We start from the raw sequence: 22,323 nt of genomic DNA on the forward strand, positions 1-22,323 counted from the left end.
CCTGTTACTCTGTCCTAAATTTTTACTGATTTGGCTGAGAGAATGCTGTGATCTGGTCCTTCTCACATCTGCATTTGGGTAATTGTATAAAAAGTAAAACAAGTATTTACCAAAAAAATAACAAGTTAGCTCTCAGTGTTCCAAGAGGTGGATGGCTGGCTTGGCTGTGGAGATCGGAGCTCTCTCAGATTTGGCATGGCATTTTAACCTCTAACTGATACAGGAAAATAATAGACTTGAACAGCCTGGAAAAAGCAGTGCTGAGAGGTATGGTACAAAGTCAAAGAGGCCTCACCACACCTTCCTTCAGATAGGCTGCTATTTGACAGCACTAGCACCCTCACGAGTTCCCAACACACAAGTTGTGTGCAGCTGTGGATGATGGTAATGAGTGGCAGTGCTCATTTTGAATCTCTTGCCAAAATGTTTCACCAGGGAGAACAAAAAGTGAGCTTTGGTGGTGTTCTTTTGGTTTGTTTTTTTTGATTTGTTTACATTTTATTTAATAGATGCCTCCTGCAGAGTCAGTGCAGTATAGTTCACATTTGACTTTCCCATATGACTTGTTACACTTTTCTTTCCCCTTGACTGTCCAAAAGCCAGGAATAAACCTCATTTGTTGGTCAAAACCCTGCACTTGCCTTTAGGTTTGTATCAGCTTGGCTTTGGTACTGCCTGTTAAGAGATACTGGCAAATCTTTGCTACATTTTGGGTGAGTAACTGGCTCTAAGTAGGTCATTTTCTGCTCCTTTCAGAAACACGGAGTCAGTACAGCATTCCTCAGAATCTAAGTTTTATTTATTTCTTTTTTAAATAAGGATTTTATGCTGTGGTCGGAATCGAGGTGGACAAGGGCTATCTGCAGAGCTCTACGCTGCAATTCAATTTTACAAGATACTGTACAGAATATCTTTGTGTCCAGAGATTTTCAGCAGTGCGGGGAAGGTGCAGTCCTCAGTTCCCGTTTGTTCCCTCATGGGAAGAAGGTGCTCTCAAACCGCACAGACTGATGCGTGCTTGCAGTGCTGCACTTGGTGCTTGCTGTGTCCACTGACTTCTGTGCCCCTGCTGCCTGCTTTAGGTGGCTGACAGAGGCACTCAGTTATTGAAATAGGGGTGGTTTAGAAGGAGCTAACTGTAATTGGAAATTGTAATGTCTGTAGACTTAATTGATACTGTGAGGGAATAAGCTGTTTAGTTCATCAGTGACTATCGCATAATAATGCTACATGAGTAAAGTTCACAAGGGGAAGCTGTATATAGTTCATTTTTTGATCTAGTTTTATACAAATTAGAACCCTCTTGCAGGGAGGCATCATTATGCCACATTTGGAGTCTGTTCAGTAAACAGAAGTGTAAACAATTAAAATGTGAACACGGCCCTAAACGTGCAAGCAAACCTCTGACAAACAGTTGTTCTTGATGGCCTCTAATACTTGCTTACTATCATAACAGCATCTCATAAATTGGATTTATCGTGTTCCCTTAACCTCTGTGCACTCTCACTTTATTCGTCAAGATCACTCCCCCCACTGCTCTGAGACCTTGAATAGCTGTACCAATGGAAGTGTTTTTGTCTTCTAATTCAAACTCAATTTTCCTTTCCTCACCACCATGCGTGGCTGTTACAAGACCCGTTTCCCTCGACCTTTATTAAATCTTGAATCCGACTGCAGCTCTTAACATAGTCCTGCAGATCTAATATGAAGAACATTAATGCTATATAATGCTCCTCTCCTTGTCTTCTGGACAGGAACAAAACACTTGTCTTCTCGTGAGAAGAAACATAACATTAGGGCTGAGACTGACAATTTCAGCTCATTTTAAATAGCTGTTAATTTAAAGAGATACGATTTCACTTTATATCTGAGTTTGCATGGGTAAAGCCACAAGGCCACCTTCCTTTGAACAAAATGCCATGAAATCATTCTTGAATAACACATAAATTCAAGCCAGTAAAATCTTTGTGCCGTGCCAAGCGTTCTCTTACTTGGAGGAAATAAAATCAGGGGGCAAGCTGCAGTAACCTATAGCCAACGGAGCCCGGCTGCCATGCAGACACAATCACAGGGTCACGTGGAGGAGTACTGAGCACTGCGTGCACGTGCAGCACCAGAAGGTTGAGGAGAGCCTCTGCAGCAGAACAGTCTGACGGCACAGCGTGGTCCTGGCGGCATGCGGCAGGCACTTACAGCAGGCAGCATATGGGAAAAGACAGAAATGGGCCATCTGGACACAGGAAATCACACAAGCTGGGGATGCAATGATAGTGTAATTATAATCACTGTTTTCTCTCTCTTTTACAGCCAAACCGCACATTCTAGAGAACTTGGATGAAGTCTAAAATTAATTGTGAAACACTCAGGGTGTAATATGGCCGCAAAACGGTGAACGGTAGTTCTTGCATTTTGCTTTTTAAATACAGAGTGCAAGAGATGAAATTCAGTGCCAGATGCATTTCACATTTACTTTGTCTAATAGGCAACCCAGGTCAGACACCCTTCTCTAAATTTATCCATTTACATGTTTCATTGGAGTTCATTACACCAAGTCTTCAAAATCGTAGTCAAAAGAAAGGTAGGTACCAGCGTTCGAGCTGTGTGCAGAAGGCATGTTGCAGCATGCCATGTCTGCCTTTTCTGGCTTTTGCTTTTTCCTGACTGAAGAGCTGGTCTGCTGCCTGAGTCCTGGTCTTTCTTAGAACTGGGCAAATTTATCCCTTTGTGTAGAGCTTCCAGATGAGGGCAGAAAAGTCACCCAGTGCCAAGATGCGGCCAAATATATTCTAGCAGGTAATTGGTTCAACTCTGTCAACCGAGATAAAGGGTTCTGCTGACACTTCAGTTCTTAGCTAACCCCACGGACCTCATGAAGATAATTTGAACAGATAAGTAAACCGTGGTGGTTTTTTTTGGAGGGGGAGAAGGAGGGGTGTCTGCTTAAATGGACAGACTTGCACTTTGAGCGCAAGCTAACTGTTAAAGGAGTCAGCAGTGACTTTTTTTTCTTACTTTGGCATCTGTCTTTCCAAGGACATCATTTTAACTTCAGAGGGAAAACTCCTGCATGTGGCTTGCAGATGAAGAATCCAAGCTGCAAGCAGCACAGGATCAGATAAGACAGTCCTATCCAGTGCTGTGAACTTAGCGGTCCAAGCAAATTTCATTTATTTGGCGAGAGCTGTTGGTACAGACAACAACCTTCCAAGGACTCCTGAAAGCAAAGAGGATGAGTGACTCTGGTAGCTGCTGGTGATAGACTCTCCTGATTCCCCTTCATCCTGGGAAGTGTTTTGCTGCCCTTCTCAGCACTGATGAGAACATTAATGCATTGCACAGCAATTTTCACAAGGCAGGTAGGCGAAAACTGAACTCTTACTTTGATAACCAAAGCAGCAGCAGAAATCTTGGTTTGGATTTTCTACAGCAAAAATACCATAGCCAGTGTTGTTAAGTTCTTGTTTATTTCAGTTGTATAGCTGTACTTTTGCAGGTGGTACTTGCAGAAGATGAAATTATATTTTCTGGTAGGGATATTAAACCTACAAGTATGTACAATCCATGTATGTTAGGGCTCCTCACTGCACCTAACATAGGCCTGCTTCAACACTGCATGAGGGAGGATGGGTGCCTCCTTCACTTTCCTTTTAACTGAGGCCATGAGAGATAGTATTCCCTTCACAGACTTTGAAATACAAGGAAATGGTCGTCTATCTTCCTTATGACCTTAATTTTAGTATCATGTAGAAATTATTAAAATGTCCTTTCTAAAAAGGAGCTGTGAGTGCTGCTAGTGCAGTTCCAAATATGCTCCGTTCCCTTATAAACATGAGCAGAAACAAGTGAAAAACTACTTGTTTTGTAGCCGTAGTTGTATATAGTTTAGCAGCAGTCATCTCTAATAGCGAGCAGGAAGAAAAAAACATTACATAATCAAACTGTCCTAGAGCTAGAGTCGAGAGGCCAAGCTTTACACTGTCGTTCTTCTTTTGGAATAGCACTGTGGGAGAAACAAAGCCACTTTTGCTGTACTACGTACACTGACAGTAGCCGAGTGGAACAATGGAAGTGAGAACAGGATGATGTACAGAGCTTACTTCTCAAACTTAGGGAAAAATCAAATTACCTGAATGCAGAAATATCCTGATAAAAGCTAGAAGTGCACACGGTTGTATATAATAACTGACTGCTGCACTAGGCCGTGCATTGAAAAGCATTGTCTAAACATGTTTTTGTATTTCATCTAGCAATTTCTCCACTAAACCCGAGTAATGGTCTCAGTGTTTATTATACATTATCTAGAATGGCAAACACTACAATACAAGACAATATCATGATGGATCGTCCTCTGTTATAAGTGTTATATCCTAATGGGGTAGTGGTTACAGGTTGCTTTCATCTATTAAGATTCCCGTGAAGCATTTCAACAAAGCTAGATTGTCCCACAGTTCTGTTCCACGCTGTGCAAAAGCAGTCAGGTAACCCACAGTCACATCCTAATCTGCCACGTTTTGCTGCAAGGCAAGAGCTTTAGGTACCGAGACCTACAAGGGTTACAAATGCAGTGATTACTTTAGTTCTGCTGCTGCTGTGACAGCCCTGGTGTGAGAACGGCTTCCTGACTTGTACTTGTTCCAGCACTGGTGATAAGCTTTGGCAGTAGCATGGTGCTCTGGGGCTTCCCACCTACCAACAAGCCAAACAAAATGCTTGTTAAGGAACAGTCAAAACTTCCCTTGCATTTGTGCCACAATTTTACACAACTGTCTAACTTGTACTTCTAAGCAGACCAATAGCTTTTCATTGAATAAAGCACTTTAGAAGAATTAATATGGAGCCTAGCAGTTAAATAAGTAGCATGTAGTTAGTTACCTGCATCTGAAATTAAGCCCTACCACAGCAAAGTTCTGACTTGCCCTAATAACCATTCTGAATCAGTAACAAGCCAAGAATACAGTTCACCTCCCCTTTGGTGGTTCTGTCATTTAACCAGCTCCACCCAGAAAAGTCCCCACTACAAGTAGCAGCATCTGCAGCGCGTATGAACTTTGCAAGGAGCAAATCTGTTTCCTCACAAGAGCACGAATGACAAATGGGAGCTCAGCATAAAGGGGCAATGTTACTGGCTGACCTGTTCCCTTGGAAATAGTGACATTTTTGCAGTTACGTGTTCGTACAAACAAGGCTTAGGTGTAGGAAGTCATTTTATTGGTGAAATAAACGACTTATTTACAGAGACAGTTACTTTACAGCTTTACAAAGCAGACAGTTCTTCTCAGAATAAAATATCAAACAGTGACAGATTTAGCACTGTCTAAACGCAGTTTATCCCAAAAAGAAATCTACAGCCATCATTAGACTAAATCATACCAATCACATAATAAAATGCTGCCCCTTGCAACTACAACAGTATAAAAGACTTCTCAGTCATGATCTACTGGATTAAGCATTCGCTATACTTCTTTCTTCTTGAGTATTAGTGGACCTACGTTATCTCCTGTTAGTTCATTGTGCTTGTTATGCGAGCCATCACAGACAGGGAACTGGAAGAAAACAAACGAGAAATTAGTACACCTCTGTACAGCACTTGCTGCTAGTTTCTCCATTCCTCCTCCATTGCCCCATTTCAACATCAAACTCCCTGTTACCCTATCAGGCCCATTACTAAAAAAACATACACACACATTGTTAACAGGTAGCTAAGTTTGTGAGGTCCTAAAATAGCTGTTCATAGACACAAAGTTAGAGATGAAGCCTTCACCATGAAGGAACAGGGACCAAAGCAGCCACTAGTGGCTTAAGGTTTATTGCAGAGCCAGTAAAAGTGCTCTCAACAGCTCATTTTCAGCCAGTATATTTTTCTGAAGTGATTCGTCTGAACGAGAAGTACTTGAGAGAGTTTTCTAGGTCCCAGGCATAGTTTTTTGCTAAAACAGGAAAGCATTCAGTCTAGAGAGGCCATCAGTGATATCAGGACAATCGCAAGAAGGAGATGAGAATTACCCATCTACTTCTGTTTGATGCAGGGGACACGGACCATCCAAAGCAGTCACCTAGTGGTTGCTCTGGACCAGGTAGGGATATGCTTTCCCTCAGAGGCCCCACTCTACTTTCATTCTAATATGAACAAATTTCGAAGTACTGTTTTTCCATCAGAGAACAGAATCGTAGTTTTTTTCCAACTTTAATGATTCTAACTGATCTTCTAATTAGTTGGAATATATTTGCAAACCTTAAGGTTTGCTTTGTTTTAATCTAAATCACAGATGGTCACTATTTCTAGGAAAAACCCTAGTGTGTGGTGTTTTTTTTATTACAGATTTCAACAGTTGCTCTCTGCATGTAGCTAGGTTTACAGTAGAGAAAAGTAAGAACGGTGCCATTCTCCCAGGATGCTATTCCACCTCCCAAGAAAAGCAAGAGGTCACCTTGTTGCAACTCACTACCACAGAACTGATAAAAATATGCAAGTTTCAACCTCAAATCCTACAGTAGCACAAAGTACCTTACCGTCTTTGAACGCCAACACCTGCAGTAAGCTTTAGTGAGACACAGATCTTCGATATTTATTTCGTTCACTACTTTTGGGTTTTCCTTCTGGATCTTGAGGTTAATCAAGCTATCCTTTTGCTGTTTCTTCTTGTGAAGGAACGGACGAACAGCGAGGTAACCCAGCAAGGCCAGCACGCCCAGGAAAGGCAATAACCGCAGCCATTCTGAAACTGAAGACAGGTGGAACTCAGACTGGCTCTTGACACCATTCAGTCTGGTGCAGCGTCAGCTATTCTCACATGATTTAGGCTTAGGGTAGGGAACAGGACTGCACAGTCAGCAAGGCTCTGAGGGCAGGTGAGACTTTGTGGGTAAGTCATAAGACGAAAGAAGTCCCAGATTAAAATCTGGGTTTTACTGTAGCTAAGGCACAAACTGGACTCCTGGAATTTCATCTGAAGTTTACTTTTTAACACACTAGAAAATGACTTGATGGAAAAAAAATAAGACAAGTAAAAGGTGTACTGAAATGAGGAACTAAAGTTACAGAGGTTCTGCTCACCAAACATAAAACACCACCAAGTACTAGCAAACAGGGCATGATTACACGTGGGAAGTTAGTAAAAATTCACTGTGGTTCAGTGTCGGTATCTTACATTCTGTATATGAAGAACTACTCAATATGCTTTATAATTAATTTTTTAATTGCTCATTTCAGAGTTTTATTCTTTTCCTCATTTGCTTTGTTCCAAGTTGTGTTTAGGAACTTTTGGCAGATCTAATGCCTATCCTCAAATAAGCATTAACAAAACCTTTCCCTTTTTTTATTTTTATTTTTCAAAGCTCTGTTTGCTCAGGGACCCACAACAATTTTCTACAATGCACATAGCCAGTGTCAGGACTCCTTCTCTAGGTACCTCTACATAAGTCAAGCCCCAGGAAACTGCTTTTTACCAACCTGAGACGTTTATTTTAAGTACAGGTAAGACATATTAGTACAAAAAAGACTTATTGAACTTTGAGAGAAATTCAGCACCTGGTAAAAGATGTACTTTAAAGGCTGATACGCTTTTCCAACAAAACAAGCTGTGACAATACTTCGGTGTAATTTAACAATGTATGTAGCAATAGAGAGAGGTGCTTTGGTTTTAATTTCTGGAGAATACATTAAATCTGAGTAGTCATAAAGAAATAGAAGGATGTTCAAAACATTTTAAATTGAGAAACAAAGAACTTGAATGAGCTGGAGCACAATTTCACAAGCACTTTGTAAGAGAAAACAATAATCAAATTCCTCTTTTAAATGATTTAGGATCAGAACATATCAAAATTTTGTTCTACAATTTGAAAGCAGTAGAACAGGCTGAGGATGCTAGGTAGACTGTGAGCTCTCAGAAATCACATTACTTTGTGAGGCTTAATTTTATTTGTAACAATAAAGAGCTTGCTCATGCTAATACTTTTCCCGTTAGAATGCAGTATTTCTTAATAATTTGAAGGTTCTGGAAGTACACCACGTAACAAAAATACTTTGCAGGAATAGCTTTATGTTCTCTGGGCTTTCTATTTCCTTTGGTGTGAAAACCATGCTTACTGCGTTTATCTGGAAATGCGCCACAACTGAATAAATGATAAAGATGCTGCAAGAACCTTCAGTGCTGTCTTTCCATGCCTGCATTTGCAGTGGTTCCTTTGCACAACAATTTTTGACAGTATTTTGTAGGAGTCACCACAACAGACTGGTCTCTGTTCCCTCAAGCAGCTGTGGGCCCTAATTAATAATTAACTGAAAACATTTAAGTATCTCAGTGCTACTCAAAACATCGGGCTTCCTGGACAGCAGTAACTGTTTGTCTTTTCTATCATTACCATAAATAACAGTAAGACAAAATATTTAAGCAGTTTTACTCTCCCTCAATAAGAGGGAGAACACGCTCATTAAAAATGAAAGTTTCCTGAATATTCCAGTAGAGAGAAGCATTAAGTTCTGGACAGACAGAGTGGTCCCCCCAAAGACTGACCATTTAGTTCTCACAGACACCTTTCCCTGTCACCGTCTGAAAAGACAGAGGACAGAATAACGACAGGAGCCACCAAGGCAAACCTGTCACAGAGTGTCCTGAGGAAAGAGGTCTGGACAGCCAGCTAACTAGGCAGCCCCTCCTGGCCATACATGGCCAAACCCCACTTTAGAAGCTGCTGGCATAGTGTCATTTACTCTTTGAGTCACCACTATTAGGAAGGACTTAACATCTCAAACTTTCACAAGATGGTGGTAACTCTGGTGGGACTATGAAGCTAAGAGGTAAATGATACCAATCACAAACACAAACTAAGCCATGTTCCAGCCTTATCATTCATACAGCAAAAATGGTATCACGAGTAGCATCAGTTGAGATGCACTGTTACAGAACAGCCCATCAACAGCCATCTGAACGTGCTTTCTGATTTTATATGAAGGGCTGACTTAAAACATGCTTTGGAAGAGAGGGAAAAAGCTTTGGTCACTGAAAAAAAATTAATCAAATTCAACATTTAACTTGACTGTTGGCAAAGAGCTGCCTATCTACAAAGCTACACTGAACTCCAAGACAGAATAGGCATCCCAACAGCTGCACCATAAAGAGAAGCAGGATGCCTATTGAATGGTAGGAATCCCACTGGACTAAAAGTGACACACAAAAAAGAGCAGTCTGGCCAGAATTAAATGTTAGTAAGAGACCAGCAACTGAACAGCAAGTGGCATCTCAGTACAGCTTTAAACTCCCTGACAGGACTCTGAAGTCAGAACACTCACTGGGCCACCAGTCGTGTCTGTGGGAGGCTCCTAACCAGCTGGGTTCATCCGAGTGAAAGAGGAACATGACAGCTGTAACCTCTTAGAAAGGAAACTAGAAACAGACAGGAATAGGAAGCACAGGGATATTATTTATCATGGGTATTATTTCCCATCTCTACGGTGCTAAGTGCTGATGAAGAGTTTTCTCCTCAGCTACCAATGATTTATTGAGATAACACTACTCTGGGGGTCTCTGGAAAGCCCCAGGTTATACCAACTTGTATGTTAATCGTAAATTGACTTTATTGTCAACAAGACTGCCACAGGCTCATACTTTTAGACTGAAAAAAACAACGTGACCATGTTTCTAGGGCATGAGAAACAAGATACCGTCACAAAATAAAAAGTCCCAGACCTTTGGACTAGGAGGGGTAGGGGAGCAGGGGAGCATTCACCCAAATTAACGCAAAGGTATCTTCCTACAACCGCAAGCTGCTGGGTGGTTTTGAAGCCAGTCATACCTTTCTGAAGCAGATGTAAGGCAATTCACAAAATTCTGTTTATTTTCACAGCTGATACTCAACTACATTGATTCTGGAGATTCTTTATCAGCTCTGCTGCTTGGGAAGAGGCAGTCTTTGGAGCCAGAAATGGAGAGCAGAGGATCGAAGAGGTTAGTCTTCAAACTTGACTTGTATTAGGATAGAGACCAATCCCAAAGATAAGTCCTGGAAAGTATCAGGAACATCACTGAAACAGGAGTGCCCAGAGAACTGCAAGAAGCTGAGACCATGGACCACAGGCCATGGCATTAAGTTTTTGAGAAAAGGTTTTTCTTAACTTTTAGTCCAACAGTAACAACTCCAAAAATAAGAAACACAAACGTTGTGAGCAGAACAGGACCAACCAGCCACTGAGAGTCAAATCAAAGCCAGTGTTTACTGCCTGGATGTCTTTCACCAGCCCTTCTTGATCTTTCACTTTGATTTCATGTTTTAGCTCATTTACGCGGAAATGACCCTGTGCAGACTCAAAAGCAGTTTCTGAAGATGATAACTCAACCGCAAGCCAAAGTTTTAACAAGTATTAGCTACCAGTCAAAATGAATATTGGAACCGTGGTTGTCTTCTCTCTGAACAGCCACAATTCTTCATGCAGGCTCAAAATATCGACCCAACTATTTTCTCTTCAGAACTAATAGCTGTTCTGGCCTGTTTTCTGTTTGTTTGCTTGATCATTTATTGATGTTGTCATTGCTAAACAAACTAAAATCAAAGGACTCTGCACACCACTTCAGTGTTAGCTTATTCAGCAGGTGGGGAGGTGGAGAGGTGACTGTCCTTTTAACAGCACAGCGCACTAAATAATAAAGTAGAAAGCCAAAGCAAGGGTAGGTTAGCAAGTTAGTCTGCAAACGAGAAATTCATTGTTCATGACCAGAGAGTATGCAGAGCTTATCTGATGTCAGCCCTCCTTCTTTCTGCCAGCAACAGATGACCCACAAAACTGTCCTCTTTCTGCCTGGCAGCTTGTCACACTCAAGTCCCTCTTAACATGTATGCCAGGTGCATGACAGCCCACACAGGAACACATCATGTTTATAGAAAGGAGACTGGCACCTAGAGAGACCTTGAAATTCCCTTTTCTCACTCCTGATCACATGTTATTCTGAGGTTAATTGCTGTTCCAGTTTAATGAAACTTACCAGGACAGAAAGCAAAGCCAGCAGACGGCAACACTGATCGTTTTAGTGAACTTGAGAAGGGAAGGGTAAAGCAGCTATGACAAGGAACTGAAAGAGGCTTCTGAGCAGCAGCAGTGCGATAATTCAGCTATCCATTTTCAAACCCAAGGTCAAACACATTCGTTCCCTCCTCCCTCCTTGCTTTTACGTTCAGGAGTTCTGCACTGGACATTAAAAGCCTTCCTCTCTCCAAGCAAGCAGTTTTCCACTGTGGTCAGGCGAGATCATAACAAACAGCAGGTGTCTCAAGGTCTATGATCAGCACACCTTAACAATACCCTACAGGAAAGGTTCTTCCCTGTGCTTTTGGTCTGGTGTTTCTACAACTGATGCACCACAGGAACTGGAGCTGCATCTGCCTGGAAGCTACCAAAGGTTTATAGAAGCAATAAAAGCACTAACAAGCAAAGCACTGCACCATTCCCAATTTCAGTTCTGGCCCGACTTTGTGAACAAAGTCAACACCAGCAAGTGCTTTGTAGGGCTGGTCCCTGAGTTCAGCAGATGCCAAAGGACAAATACTAACACATTTAAATGATTGAAGATCAATATTATTTCTGACCTTCCAAAACAAAGCAAGGAAAATGCTTGATGTATTATTTGCCAAAGAATATGATGCCCTAAAACTTCTAGTAGTAGTAGTAAACACAGAAGGAAATTTAAATCTAATCTTCACTATTGTTTAAGAGTCATTCACTGATGTTATTCAATTAAAGGTACTTATAATTACCATTTTCCTTCCAGTTTTTAAGTTGCATTATACTCATTCAACAGTCCTGGAAATTTGATTTTAAAGCTAGAAACCGTATCTGTTTTATGAAATGGTGAATTACTATTCAACAACGTAAAATACAGCCCCTTACAGTAGGGTTGGTGCTACCATTACCCTGTTATAAGGGGTACCTTTAAGTCACTGCTACAAAACAACTCCCAGAATCCCCTACCTTTACAGGTCTACAAATTCAGGATGGGGCACGCTCAGAACACAACAACACAGAAGAGGAGATGCTTGCGGAAGCACACTTATTAGACAAAACTTGAGACTGACAGTGGCTCTGGGTGCAGGTAAGTACAGAAATCTTTCATGAGCAGTGAGGTTTCAGTGAATTTCAATAACTTTTAATAGCATTAAGATAGGATCATTTTAAGTTTATGTGCCTAGGGTGTAACATCCCAGCATTTTCTGTTGAAAAGCTTCAGTCTGTTGCATCTACCCTATGTCTTATTAAGCATCTTGTAAAATTTTGCTGTTTTTTCTCCTATTTTCATTCATTTTCACTTCAGATGAAGATATCTAAGCAGGACATCAGATATTATTCTAGCTGATTGCTGAAAAAATGAAGTGTGTCAAAACATTGTCTCCATAGTTATGTATTTTTAATTATCCCTCTGTTTCAACTTTTCAGTGTTTAACATGAAACCAGTCAAAGAAATCACTAATAATTAGAGGTAATGCCTTTTTTTCAGCTATGCCCGCTGAATTTTTAAAAGGTCTCAAAGCAATTTCCCACTCTGTTCCTTCTTTTACCTATGTTTCATGTTTTGGGGACTGACATTTCATACGTTTGGTCTTCCCTTGAGGGTTTCTGTTGCTTACTTATTCCCCTCCCTCCAAATTCAAGCAAGTATTTGTTAAGGGGGTTAACAACATGACAGTAAAACACTTCTATTAAAAAAAAAAAGAAAAAAGAGAGTTCTGACCAGAGGTTTTCAGAATAAGTTCAATTACTTCACTGTGCAGTATGAACACATACAGAGGCTGCACAATAATCCTGTAACAGAAATGTATGTCTGGAAACGTGAAGCAAGATAGTAAGCTCAGGTATTATTCAGCTTAAGAAACTTGAAGCACCACTCGTGGTTAAAAAGACAAAGACTTAATTAGGAAACTTTCAAAAGCCGGGGTAGGAGAAGCTGCTTTGTTCTGAATCTCATTATATCCCCTCCTCCAACTTTATAGCAACTAAGCTTCTCTTTTGGTCAATATAATTAGCAGCACTTTCAGATGAAAGAGTAGTTATGGGGATGGAAGGACAGGTTTCCTTGTCCTGAGAAAGATAATGGGGCTTCTAAGTTTACAAGGAGCATGCACACTGTAAAAAGTACTCAGAACTAGTTTTAAATGAACCCATTTCCCAGCACTGCTGAAGTCATACAGCTTGGTGCTGCAAGAAAAACACATGGGCTTGATCCTACACTTTGAAGATGTCTTCAGCTTCCAGCCAGCTCCTGTTAGAATATTCCTCTTGTTTAGTATCGCCAAACTAATCTTGTTATTCCAGCTATGTGAGGCTCTGCCTGCAGTACCGTGCCAGAGCCTGAGCTCGCACAGTTCCAGTTTGCAAAGCACTGAGATGCCCTGAGCACACAAGGATTTAACGTAGAGTTTTCTTTCTTGTTCGCTCTGGAATAAGGCTATGACTAATAGATGGAATTTTTTCCTGGGCCAGGGAGGGAAAATATCCAAGGCTTATAAAAAAAAAATATATATATATAGAAAGACATTTTAAAAAAAGCTTCATTTCGCGTCCAAGCCGGACTCCCACACGGAGCCCTCTCCAGCTGCGCCCGTTAGCTCTGCACAGCGGCTACCTTGGGGCTCGGGCCTGCAGCCAAACCCCACGTCCTGCCCTGACGGGACCCCCGCTCGCCCAGCCGGACAGGTGAGGCGGAGCAGCCCCCTTTTCCCCACCCCCCTCACCTCCCCTCACCTCACGGGGCTTCACCGGGCGCTTTAACGGCGGCCGAGCACCGGCTGCCAGCCCTCTCCTCCCCCCCGGGGGACAGCCGAGGAGTTCAGGGAAGGCCCCGGGGCCGCCTACCTGTGAGGCGGAGGAAGCCGCCGACGCTCTCGGGCAGCGGCAGCCGCTTGAGGTAGGCGGGCAGCTGCACCTTGACGATGCGGGCCAGGCTCTCCAGCACCATGGCGCCCGTTAGAGGGGGGGGGGAGGAAGGCAACGGCCGCCAACCGTCGCCGCTGCTGCCGCGCATGCGCCGCCGGGCGGGGCCCCCTCAGGCTTGCGCCGCGCGGGGGCGCTGCAGCCGCCGGGGGGCGCGCGGGCGGCGCCGGCCATTAGGGAGGGGGGCGCGGCGCTGAGGGGATGGGGGCGTGTGGTTGCGCCTCCGAGCGCCGCGTACGATTTTCGCTAATTTTAGGGCACGGGGAGCAGTGTGTTGGGGGTAAAAATTGGGCAGTGGGAAGGTGGAGCCCGGTTCGCAGAGATCCGGGGCAATGTTAATCAAAATGCGTTGTTTTAAGATTAAAATGGCCATGAGGAACTGAGGCAGAAACTAAACGCTCGAAGCCAGGCTTAAGGCAAACAAACGCAGTTTGTCTGTGCTTCTGGCCTGAATGTTGCTTTCCTACCTGTGAGCCTACGTTAACTGTTGCTGATGAATCATCTTTAGCTAGTGAGAATATTCCTGTGATCTCCGAGAGTCTCAGCTCCCCGCCTCACCCAAGTTTAGGCTGGTGATGACTGTGTCTGATGTTCTGAGAGGGTTCCTCCTTATGCAGGCAAATGCCTGCTCTTTGACGAGATAATGAAAGAGCAAAACGTTTGATTATTCTGCAAAGATTGCAGATCGGACCCGTCATGACGTAACCTTGTTTGTGAAACTCTGGAGGAAGAATACGCGAGGCTGAAGGTGCATCAAGTAAATCCTTCAGCTGTGAATCAAACAGCTTCACGCCCCCCTGTCCTTCCCTCCCTCCATCCTTTCCTCTGCTCTTTCAGCCTCCTCCGGATGCTCGCTATGGCCCGGGGAGCACAGCTGACATTTCACCAAGCCCTGCTTTGATCTGCGCCCCACTCAGCACCGCTCGATGCTCTGCACATGCTGCAGAGAGGAGCCGCTCGCACTGCGCCTCGCCTGTCTGCACGGGCATCACCTGACGTGAGGCGTGAGTAGTTTTGGTGTATGAAGGGGTGATGTCACTGCTTGTGGAAAAACTATAAAGAAAGTGAAGCCTGAATGAGATTCTTAGCTGAAGGGGAGGCAAAAGATGGGCTTTGGGCATCCGGTGTGAGCTGGGGCTCGGGAGATCTGTGTTTGCTCTCCAGCTTGGCCGCAAACTTCCTGTTTGACTTAAGGGGGAAAATGTAAGCTGCAGGCTCACTCAGTCCTGCAGAAAAGAAGAGGGTTTTACGCAGTTGTCCATCTTTAGGGACCTAGTTACAGGGGAAGGACTTATGATTGGTTAATATCAAGAGCATGTGTGACATCTTCTTTCTGTTACAGACATTTAACCCCCTGTGTGGACATATATATGGACACAACTCCATATCTCTTTGTGTCTCAAATCTCAGTGCTGCTGGGTATCTGGAAACTCTTGTAGCATTTTGGGAAGAATGGCAGGGTCACTTGTTGTTGCATATTTAGCTTTGGTTTATGAATGTTTAAAGTAGAGATCGCCTCTGCCTGTGTGTTTCATGTTGAACACGGCCACTGAAAATCTGGTATTGGGCAGGGAATATAGGAGCTGCTGTAATAAAAGCAGCACAAAAAGCCCAAGCACAGCTACTGGAACAGAACCTAGGTCACCAATACTGAAATATAATTGTTGCTTTCAGCTGTAGGTATCTTCTATCACTAAGATTTTTCAGCAACTAAGTACATTACAGACAAGGTGCAGCTTGGAGGCCACGTGAGTAGGTCTACATCATTAGTGCTAGCTCAGGTCTGTTACAAGGAGCTCCCCAAATACAACTCAAAAGAGAATCGGCAAGAGGACTTGCTCCTGTACATGCTTCGGTGAAAACAGTGGAAAAGTTCATGGCAGAGGTGCAGATCATGTTTGGTGGGGCTTGTTCTGTTAAGTGCAATGTTACTGAAACATAGCTGCATTGGTCCAGCTCTCAGCAGAAGTAAGAGTCGCCTTCAGCATCCGAATGCTGGTCAGCCCTGCTCCATCTGAATGCAGGTGAAAAGAAGCTGCTGTTGTTCCTCCTCTCTAACCCTGCATAAATTGCTTAATGCCCCTGCGCCTTTAATTCAGCTGCAGAATGAGATAATGCTTGCTGGTCTGTCTAGAACACATTAAGATTTGCAAAGGAAAAGAACATTTATAGATGATATTGATGTATTTTATTTTACCAAGTACATACCTGTAAGGATAAAAGATGAAAGATTCCGAGGTAGCAGACACACAATCCTTCCATCTCCAAAACAAGCTTAAATAGCGCAGTAATTTGCTCAGCTTTCTTTCATGTTTATGAGCTTTTCTATCAACAGGATGTCTTGTGTTGTTAAAACCATTTTCTTGGAATTGGCATTGCCATTATCCATACCAAGTGCCTCGAATAATCTCCGCAGCAGGCAAAACTACTGTTGTCAACTAAAAACTAGCCTGTCGCCAAAGGGCTGGCTTCTGGCATCAGCAAATGCATGGCTCTATCTAGGAGGAAGCTAGATCTCTCCCTTTGTATTTGAATCATTTCACAATGGGGGTTGATTAGCTGCCGTTCCTGCTGTTTGTAAAGATCTCTTATTCTTCTGCTTCCCCAAAAGCAAGCAAAATCATGACACCCCAGAAGGGCTGCAGGAACTGTGATTCATTTCATGTGGTCTCCGTCAGTATGCAGCACTGTCAACACCCGAGTATTAAAAAAAACTAGTCTCAAAGAATAAGTAAACTGGTTTCAAACACATAATCCGTAAGACCATATGTATATATAAGGTTACTTTCCTGCTTTATGAACGTTGTGAGTGAGTTGCAGTTGTGTTGCAGCCAAGTTAGGTTTTCATTTGTTATTTTTACATCCAGAGGCTTAATTGCTGTTAGAAGAAAACTGAGACTGTCGTGCTTTCACTTGACTCTCTGAACTGGCACTGGAAGTGGCTTCTGCTGGAGCTTGTGGAAAATATCTGCTCCTCTGCAGTGTGCACCATGCTCGAGAGGAAAATGGGTAGAGAAAATAAATCACTTATAAACGAATCAGGAGGGTAATTTTGGGATAGCATAATTATCATATTATAAAATTATACTAAATTATTTTACAATCAATGGGGGATGAAAGGAGAAATCCAGACCGAAAGAAGTTAGCCTGCTATTACTTTTTAATCTAGCTAATGTCTAAGCATTTTACAATGTAACTATTATGTTTTGAAAGCAGGTGCTATTGTAATTGCCTAAGTAGCTGCAGTGTCCTACCGCAGCATGTATTATTGTTGCATTTTTAAATGTCCCTGTGGCTCAGAATGCTGTTTATTGTCATGGGTTGTAGAGCGCTAATTTCCAAAAAGAATGAAAACAGGAATGTAAAGAAGAATGGCAAGATTTCTAAGAATTGTATCAAACTCCAAAATGCTACTTTGTGCAAGAAAGACCAGAGCCTATGTGCAATTGTACCTAAGAAATAATCAGTCTTTGATCTCTCAGCCACAGGTTTAACATTTTAATTTCTTCTTCTGACTGCTGTTGCTGGGGAGTGTCTTGGGGAAGTGCTATGCATAAATTATAGTTGAGGATATGAAACGAAGCTGAAGAAAATCCCAACCCAAGAAGGAATAGGTGTCTTCAGTGTTGATTTCCTAGATATCCCCAGATAAAGAACAGTTTGTCTCTTTTTACATCGTTAGATTTCTACAAGCCAGGACTGTCTTTTTTGCAATGGTTAGCATTGGTCCACAACAGTGGCTTTCACAGTCAGTAGAATATTTGCAAAAATAACGCAGGATAAAACTATCCAAGTGCTATGTTACTGATCCCTGTTGCCTTTAAATAAAGCTGAGGAAGTAACTGAAGTTGTATGACGTGATACTATTGCAGGTAGCATCAGTGAAGTAGTGCTGATGATGCACATTAAATATAACATTGCAACGAGTTTTAAACTTTAATCCAATCTTTCCATCCTCATTAGTAAGTTGATCCAATACGTAACACCTCATGACGATCCAGACCGACCCCTGGTCACATAAAGAATTGCACAGGTTTGGAACTTTATTGGCTTCCAGAGAGTTGCTAATTCAAATTTTTACTCGTATCAGAACAAGTATCTTTAGGATACCCTAATAACTTCAAAAACAAAGACCAGATACGTTACTGATTTGTGGCAGGTTCTGCCTGGTTTGTTGCAACAAAACAGACTACAAAATCCCCAGACTGTCCCCTGGGAGGAAGCTGCAGTGATGAAAAACAGATACCTCCTCCCCTGCGCTGAAGGACCGACAGAGGACAAAGCCGACATCAGCGGCACACTACTACACGGACAGCTGTAACACCACCAACAACAAATCCAACCAGCTCTCTCAGCATGGGAATTCCAGGGAAAAGAAGCACCGTGTGTCCGTGCGTTCTCAGCAGGGAACCGACTGCATCCTTTTGAACTGCATTGATCTCTGATGTCAGGGAAGACTGTAGCCTTGACCAGACAGCTAAGGCTGTCTTTGTCCCCTGAGTACTTTACTCCCTGGGGTAATAGCTGTCACTGAAAGATATTTCCTTCATTTTGGAAGGCAAAGGTGAGCATGCCACAAGACTGATTCCTGTGACGCAACGTGCATTTGTTGGCAGTGCCTAATTATAGCACAGAAAAACTACCGGCTTCCCCTCCCGAGGACAGAGTACACGATCTCCACAGTACGCCTGCACTCTGCTCTCAACTTCTTCCTGTGTCACGCTGCCCACTGACACCGCAGTAAAACGGCACTTGATCATTCCTCAGGCTGCTGTGAAACAGCAGTGCTCTGGAGATTTCTCAGCCTGCCTCCCTCCTCAAGGCTAAGCTGTGCCAGATCTAGGTAGTTGGCTGTTTCCTCGAAGATTTCTAAGTCACTTTCTCACTCCGAGATACCATCAGAGTCTCGTATCAACTCTGCACATCACCCCAGTGCAGGGAGATGCAACATCTGCAAAGTAAAAGCATTTTGTAAAAATCTCTTTATTTTTCCCCTCTAATCAGCAGTGAAAGCAACCGACACGAAAAGTAGGCTATAATCACATCACATCAAAGTTCAAAAGGTTTCCTTACTTTACGGGAAAGGTGAGCCTAATGGCTGTGAAAGATACAAATTAAATGGAAAATGAAAAAGAAATACACAGTAATTAAGAGGCATTTGTCTTGATCAACACGCTAGGAGAGTGCTCCTGGAAAACAGAAAAAGATTTAGTGCCCCTTCTTTTTAGAGAAGAAAGTCTTTTATTGAAAATTATTCTTGTCATAAGTATCTATATTCAGTTTATTAAGATACTTGAGAATGTTTTAAGCTGCTTCCCCAGGAGGCATTGAATTATTTTTCTTCATTTTTTTCACACTTTTATGTGCGTTTGGTGCCTGAGCAAGATGTTATTTTGATAGCTTCAGGGACAGAAATGTTCTAATTTTTCAACAACCAGGTACAGTAGAAATGAATGCCACACACCATCCCTCAGAATGTCTGTCCAACAAGACTTGGTTTGTCAAATATCCTGAACTATGTAAGGCTGAGCACATCATTTAGTCTTCAGAGTACCTGAGCCCTCCACGCCTAATTGCGGCCGTGTTTGTTTTTCTGATACAGGAGCTATGCAGAGATCACAAAATCATTTAACAAAGGCCACCAAATATTCAGGAAGTACTAACAAATTCTCTTTTTCCCAGTTAACTTGAAATTTAAATTGCTATGACGGGAAAATTAGTATCTCTAGATGCCACTAACAAGTCTTTAAACCAGTATTTTTTTTCAGAGTTTTGAGGTATTTTTTTCCAGATAAAGTCCCATTATTAAAAAAAATAAATAAATAATGTTACTTTTTCTTGAATGGCTGCAAAGAATGCTTGACCTAGAAGAAAAAAAGTTTTCAGGAGTGCAGAAACAAGGTCACCCTTGCTTTCTATTTTGTAAAATTTTCAATGACGTGCCAACCACGTTTCATGACTATCATGTGTGTCACAACCCACCCGCCCGGAAATACTGCCCTGATCCATCCCCGTAACCATAATGATGAATCGTGTAACACCTGGCTAATTTCAGTATTGGTGATTTAGAGTCATCAGCAATATTTCCCAAATTACACTGACAGCAAACTAGAATAATATTCCTTCCTTCCAAGAGCTATATTTGGCTGTAATTACCTGGGCATTTGAACTCCAAGCAACCTCTTGGACATTTTAATTGGGACATACCAAAACCTGAAAAGATCAGCCAAATCTTTAAAGATGAGGTTGCTCAAGGGACGGAGTAAAACGAGTCGAGTCGTAGTAACACAATACTTGGATAGTTACAGCCATTGTCCAAATACATTGCATAAACTTCTGGCAGTTCAAAGACAAACCAAACCAAACAAAGAAACATTAAAGTATTTCAGTGGACTTTCCTATTTACCTAAATCATTAGAGTGAAGTGTGTCAATATAGTATCAGACAATTAAAACACGGCAGTGTACGAAGCTATGTAATAATTCTGCCAGGGAAACAGCATTAGTTTGTATAAAACCTCCTGTCTCAACTAAGATGAAGGGCATTAAATACACAAGTATAAAGTACAGTATCAGTGTCCTGATTGGCACGGGCCAACTAATTGCCTGTAAGTAACCAAACAATGAACTCAGAATGTGGCAAGCCAGCTGAATTGAAGCCTACGCATCTGATCAAGCAATGCAGCACGCTGTGAAGCCTGACCAGCCTTACCCATAGCAGGGAGCCCATGAAATACGTTACCTACCCTGTCTGAATAATGAACTGTCATCCTGATCGTCGGATCTGGACTTTTACCTTGTATTAGGCAAATTGTTCAAAGCGTTTGTTGAGCCCAAATGCTCCTCAAAGACTGCGGTTTGCTCGGTACGTTTGCATCCTGGAACAGGCATTGGAGGAACAACCAAATGAGGATGGTCTGAATCTGACTAGTAATCAGTTACCTCAAAGTAATAAAAAACCAGACATATCTTGAAAGTGCAACAGAGACTCCTTTGATGTCTCCTTTAGTAAACACAATAGGCCAAATTAGGTACTGCTGTCAGCTGCTGCAAGAGCCTCTGTCATTTTCAGTAAGAGTACTACAGCATTAGCACTCAGTCTGCTGGCAGCCGGAGGGGTCAAAAAGCAGGTACAACGAGGAAAAACAACCGACTCCGAAGTCAGGGGGTGAAGCAGGTCACCATTAAGCACCTTTCTGAACGGATCTCCAAGTGATGTAACCCAGCCTACCGGAGCTGATAACACTGCTTTGCTCCAGAGAGGTGTTTCACCTGCTCAGTTCAGCCTGCGTTAGCTGATCTCAGCAGCTGTGCCTACCCTCTCAGCCCCTCACACCCCTACGTTAGGATGCTATTTTGCCATATATATATATATATAAGTATAATTTGGGCTTGCTTATGAATGTAAACAATTCATCCAAAAGGAGAAAGCTAACGTAGTTAATAACTACATGGCAACACAACTTTTTTTTTGCGAATGGGCATCATAATTGCACCGTGCATATGCCCACCTGTGAGGTTTCATGCTTCAATATCCATAGGGCTGAATCAGCACAGAAAATAAACATTCCTTTGACTGCTGCTGACATGAAAGGAGTATCTCTTTCATTGAGATCAAATGGTAGTTTTTCTGGAAAAAAAAAATAAAAAAATCTGTGAATACTAATAAATATCCTGTAGCAGTTTTCAGACATTCAGTTGTTTAGGTCTGTGAAAATAACATAATGAACTTTATGTTGTCAAAACTTTCTGCTTGTAAAATAGCTCTTACTTCTCCTAAGGATTTCAGGAGAAGATAAAAATCTTCAACTGAAAAAAAAAAAATGTCACTACAAGACTAAAAAAGTCCTAAACAATGAAGTGCTAAGCAAAATTCTGAAGGCCAAAAGATTTTGTGGAGTCTGTTGATCTTGGTGTAAGTTGCTGAAGTATTTTAAATTCTTGTGAATCCCACACGGCGTTGTGTGAGCTCTGAACCCTCAGCATGCTATTATTCAATAAAGCCCTCAAGCTTTTCACCGAGACTTGCATGTGGACCTAGATGTTAGATCTGACAACTCCCTGCATATAGCAGCAAAACCTTAAAATAGCATATTGTGCTTTGCCCCATGACCTAGCAGTGAGACAGAAAGCCCTGCTATACAAAGGGAACATGTGGGATAGCTGGGAAATTGTTTCAGTGAGGATGTCAGAGAAGCTGTTGAAGAAATAATGCAAGATGAAGAGTTGCCAGGCTGGATCTTTGATCTTGTATTCCTTAGAAAGGTAACTGCTGCCTAACACATTGACCTTGGGCTGGACTCCAGATGTGAAAGGGTTTTACCACGTCTTCCCAACAGAAAATGAAGAAATGGCCCTGGAGGTAGCAGTCAGGAGCTGAGCATGTGCTATGAAGGCTGGAGCTGTGAC

General features: G+C 42.3%; 1 protein-coding gene and 1 long non-coding RNA gene across 6 annotated transcripts; one reads left to right on the forward strand and one right to left on the reverse strand.

Moving 5' to 3' along the window:
- Window positions 1–5,186: 5,186 nt before the first annotated feature.
- CISD2 (CDGSH iron sulfur domain 2) lies at window positions 5,187–14,009 on the reverse strand. The gene is made up of 3 exons (XM_027456009.3): window positions 13,838–14,009; window positions 6,511–6,722; window positions 5,187–5,543 (listed from the first exon to the last, which is right to left on the reverse strand). The coding sequence occupies exons 1-3, from the start codon at window positions 14,004–14,006 to the stop codon at window positions 5,454–5,456; spliced, it is 471 nt and encodes a 156-aa protein (XP_027311810.2). The 5' UTR covers window positions 14,007–14,009; the 3' UTR covers window positions 5,187–5,453.
- On the forward strand, window positions 6,711–19,953 carry LOC140002405 (uncharacterized). Of its 5 annotated transcripts, none has more exons than XR_011808842.1 (4): window positions 6,711–7,474; window positions 9,844–9,944; window positions 11,968–14,919; window positions 16,783–19,953. It is a non-coding gene; the product is annotated as an uncharacterized lncRNA (long non-coding RNA). The 5 variants fall into 5 exon arrangements; XR_011808845.1 differs by having other exon boundaries at window positions 18,075–19,953; XR_011808843.1 differs by having other exon boundaries at window positions 11,968–14,663; window positions 14,753–19,953.
- The last annotated feature ends 2,370 nt before the right edge of the window (window positions 19,954–22,323 follow it).

The sequence above is a fragment of the Anas platyrhynchos genome, chromosome 4 (assembly GCF_047663525.1).
Source record: "Anas platyrhynchos isolate ZD024472 breed Pekin duck chromosome 4, IASCAAS_PekinDuck_T2T, whole genome shotgun sequence".
Lineage (NCBI taxonomy): Eukaryota > Metazoa > Chordata > Aves > Anseriformes > Anatidae > Anas > Anas platyrhynchos.